We start from the raw sequence: 4,410 nt of genomic DNA, 5'->3' as shown, positions 1-4,410 counted from the left end.
CTAGGGGAGGAATGGGGTTGAAGGACCTGAGAATATTTAACCAAGCACTCTTAGCTCGACAGGCCTGGCGATTAATCCAGTACCCGGACAGTCTATGCGCACAAGTTCTGCGAGCAAAATATTATCCCCAAGGAGATATCACTGACACGGTGTTTACTGGAAACGGGTCAAGTTCTTGGCAGGCTATCGAGCATGGCTTGGAACTGCTAAAGCAAGGATATATATGGCGAGTGGGGGACGGCGCTAACATACACGTGTGGCGAGACCCATGGATCCCAAGAGGACCGTCGTTCAGACCGATCACTCCAAAGAGAAGGTGCAGACTGAAATGGGTTGCCGATTTTATGCAAACTGACGGTTCATGGAACATCACACTCCTTCGACAACATTTCTTTCCGGTCGACGTTGATGAAATACTGAAAATCAAACCCTCTAGTAGAATGGAAAAGGATTGCGTTGCCTGGCAGCCAGACAAGCATGGAATGTTCTCTGTCAGATCAGCATATAGGATGGCTCAGGATTGTCTCATGGCAACACAGGAGATTGGCGAGTCGAGTGGACGTCCAGATGGGTCAAGACCTGCTTGGAAGTTGATGTGGAGCTGCGGCGCCCCACCTAAAGTACGGGTGTTTGCGTGGAAGGCTGCGAGAGGGGCCTTGGCAACCAGAGAAAATATGTTGCGCCATCACCTTGATCATGATGCAATCTGTATCATCTGTGGGCAAGAGATTGAGACGACATTTCACGCACTTGTCCAATGCCCACATGCACGTAATCTCTGGACTGTGATGAGATTAGTTTGGGACCTTCCTGCTGATAACTCACTCAAAGGTATGGAACCGGAATGGCTCCTTCTTTGCCTCCAGCAATTAGATGAGACCCAGCGTATGCTCCTGCTCATGCTACTATGGCGTGTATGGCATGTTCGAAACGAACTTACCCATGACAAACCACTAATCCCGGTCGAGGCATCGAAGAAATTTCTCTGTAGCTATGTTGATTCCTTGCTACTTATCAAACAGGGGCCAGAGGTGGACATCCTCAAGGGGAAGCAACCAGCTCTTTTATCCAACAATGGTGCTCAACATAAGTTGGAGCCTAGCGTACAACCCAGTTGGATTCCTCCCCCATGTGGTGTTGCAAAGCTCAATTTTGACGGTTCGTTTGTACAGGCAGATGGAACAGCTGGTGCCGGTATGATCCTACGTGATCACACAGGTGCGATTATCTACGCGGCATGCAGATGGATCCGGAACTGCTCGGGCGCACTGGAGGCAGAGCTATCGGCGTGTGAGGAGGGCATGAAGCTGGCGTTGCACTGGACTCCCTTGCCTATCCAGGTCGAGACAGATTGTGCGAAGATATTGAAGCTCCTTGAATTAGGCTCAAAGGGAAGATCAAGGAATATGTTTCAGGTGGCGGCCGTCTCGGAGATGTTGCAAGAAAGATCAATGCAAGTCACAAAAATAGGTAGATCACAGAATAAGGCTGCACATGCCATGGCAGCGATGGGTCGTGGTCAGCAGCGTACGGCTTGTTGGTTAGCAAATTCCCCCGAGGAGATTAGCATTGTCATTTCAAATGAATGTACTCCCACTATTGATTAAATGAAATGAAATGCTTTCCCCCCGCAAAAAGAAAAACAAATCCATGGCTAGTAACCATGCATGAGAAAATTAACAAATCCATTGTTGAATGCCCAATTAATCCACGAGGGCGTCCACAATTCCACACTTAAACACGAGAAGAGGTAAACAGAAGATACATCATCTGCGCTCCATTCAGAGCCTGAAGTGGTCGAGCGCGGAGGTGCCGTCCAGGCCCTTGGCCCTGTAGTGCCGGAGCAGCTCCTCCACCGTCGCGCTCTTGTACCTCGCGCGGTCTCCGCCGGTGACGATCGGCTGCAGCACCCTCATGGACGCGGCGGCACCGTACGTCCGGAAGAAGCAGGCCACCGACGCCCGAGGACCCGCGCCGTTGGCCACCACGCGGTGCTCCACGCTCTTGAACCTGTCGTTGGACAAGAGCTGCAGGTAGTCGCCGATGTTCACCACCAGTGCCCCCGGCACCGCCGGCACCTCAACCCACTCAGCGGAGCCGCCGTCATCCTCCACGAGCACCTGGAGGCCGCCGACGGCGTCCTGGAGCAGCACGGTGAGGAAGCTGGGGTCGGAGTGCCGGGTGGTGCCCATAGTCAGGTGCGGCTCCGGGCACGCCGGGTAGTAGTGGGCGGCGAGGTTGAGCCCGTCGAGGCACCCGGCGTCCTTCTTTAGGTGCCCGCGGCGCAGTCCCAGGGCCTCCGACAGCAGTTCCAGCAGCTCGTGGTACAGCTGCCGCGCCAGCCGCTCGTACTCCGGCACGACGCTTCGGAGGGCCGGCGGGATCTCCTCGGGCGCCGGCGGGTCTGGCGTCATGTCAATGTACACGCTGTCGCGCCAGTTGGCGGCCGGCGATTGGAACAGGTCGAAGTTGCTCGTGTACCTGACGCGCCGGCCGTGGTCCCGGCTGTAGTACGGCGCCCTGGCGTCCGCGGGTTCCTCGTGGAAGCACCGCACCGCCGCGAGCATCTCCGACATGGCCGCCTCCGGCACGCCATGGTTCACCACCTGGAAGAAGCCAACCGTCTCCGCGGCTGCCCTCACCGCGCCGACCACGGAGGCTCGCCCCGACGGCGTCCCGAGGCCGGCGAGGTCGATGACCGGGATGGTGAAGCGGTGCTCGTGGTGTAGCTGAGGAGGCGCGTACAGGGGGAGGGAGTCCGGCGGGTGGTGAAAGATGGCGGGGACGGCGGTGACGCCCGCGTCGACCAGGCCCTTGACGCCCGCCTTGGTGTCGTCGAACGCCTGGAGCGCTTGTCGGCGGTCGTCATCTGCCGTAGATGTGGCGTAGGCGGTGGCGGTGGTGGACATGTCGCCGCGGGCTCTGTGACTGCGAGCGAGATTGGACTGGAGGTGGAGGGTAGTGCGAGCGAGAGTTGGCCGGTGGTCGGTGCTGTGGTGTCCGTATATACACGCACGCATGCACGCACGCTAGCGAGCGAGGAGCGGATGCATGCATGCACATTCGATCTGTTCGGTGGCACCGCCTGGACCATCTTCCACGCATCCAGCACCAGCAGGCAGAGCGCAACGTGGACCATCGACCCCAGCAGGCACGCTGGCTACTGTGTTGTCTGTCTGTCTGTTTGCGGAGAGTGGAGACGAGGCAATGCATTACGGCATCTCCAGCCGCGCCCGCATGAAGGCTTCTTCAGGCATTTTTTTTGTGCCGGTGTCGAAAAATCGGTCCAGTCGCGTCTTAGGAGCTCGATTTTCGCCGGCTTGGGCCGAAAACAGCGCCGGCGGATCCAGGCCGAACCCGGCGCGCTGGGCGGCGCCCGGGGGCGAACTGTTTTGGCGCGAAACAGCCGCGGGCCCGCCGCGTCAGGGACACGGCGGCTCGTCTTCCCCCAACTGCCTCGGTTCCTGCGGGGAATCAATGACAAGGCTGCCGCCGGTCAGCCTTGCCATTGATTCCTCACGGGCGGCGAGTCTCGGGACGGCGCGCCGACGCCTCCCCTCCCTCGCGCGCGTACACACGGCGCGGAGCGGCTATAAAAGCCGGCGGTTCTCGCCGGTGCCCACACCAGACTCGCCCCTCGCCGCCGCCCTGCCCCTCTCTCTCCGTCTCCGTCTTCCTCTCCCGAGCGTCACCGGCAGCCCCTCTCTCTCCCTCTCTACCACCGCCGAGTCCGTCGCCATGGCAGAGCGCTTCCCCGGAGACGAGGCGGCGGCGAACGGCTTCGGCCGGCGTTCGCTCCGCGAACAGGAGTCCTGACTCCTGTTCCAGGCGAACATCCCGGCACCGCCGGACATGCGCGCCGGGCCGACGGGGTGGCGGCTCAGCGACGGGGGAGTGCCTGTTCCCCCGTTACCCGACGCCTTGGCGAAGCCCACGTACTTCGCCGAGGAGGTCGAGGTCGCGCGCGCCTCCCTGACCGACGACGAGCGCTCCCTCCCCCAGTACGCCGCCGGCAATCACGCGGCTTGGGCGGCGTACTTCCAGCGCCGCCAGCAACAGCGCCTGGCCTCCACCAACGACGCGCCGGTGGTCGGCGGCGTGAAGAACAGCGTGGGGCGCCACCTGTGGTGGGGCGCCCCGGGCCGCACGCTGGAGGGCGTGCTGACGCACCTCGACGGCGGCAACAACCCGCCGTTGACCTATCCTGTGACGGGGGCCGCCCCGTCGCAACACCGACGCGCATGGGCGCCAAGGAGGTTGGCCTCCTCCTCGTCTTGCTCCTCTCGCTCATCCTCCCATTCCTCCGGTTCTTCGGCGCTTCTCGGCGTCAAGGCCGAGCCCGCGGCGGAGACGCCAATCGGTCGGCGCAGTCGCAGCGTCGGCATCGTCATCAACGAGGGCGGCCGGCGC

At 60.9% G+C, this 4,410-nt stretch overlaps 1 protein-coding gene across 1 annotated transcript; it reads right to left on the bottom strand.

The window, feature by feature from the left end:
* Positions 1-1,651: 1,651 nt before the first annotated feature.
* Positions 1,652-3,601, bottom strand: LOC125527486 (1-aminocyclopropane-1-carboxylate oxidase homolog 1-like). Its single transcript, XM_048691995.1, has one exon. It carries the CDS (start codon positions 3,018-3,020, stop codon positions 1,782-1,784), a length of 1,239 nt encoding a protein of 412 aa, XP_048547952.1. The 5' UTR covers positions 3,021-3,601; the 3' UTR covers positions 1,652-1,781.
* Positions 3,602-4,410: the final 809 nt, after the last annotated feature.

Source organism: Triticum urartu, unplaced genomic scaffold, assembly GCF_003073215.2.
Source record: "Triticum urartu cultivar G1812 unplaced genomic scaffold, Tu2.1 TuUngrouped_contig_4050, whole genome shotgun sequence".
NCBI classification, from domain to species: Eukaryota; Viridiplantae; Streptophyta; class Magnoliopsida; order Poales; family Poaceae; genus Triticum; species Triticum urartu.
This window is presented reverse-complemented; position numbering and strand designations above follow the sequence as displayed.

Excerpts from the sequence above, each read along its gene's own strand:
- LOC125527486 (XM_048691995.1), bottom strand. The coding sequence starts at position 3,020 with ATGCGTGCGTGTATATACGGACACCACAGCACCGACCACCGGCCAACT.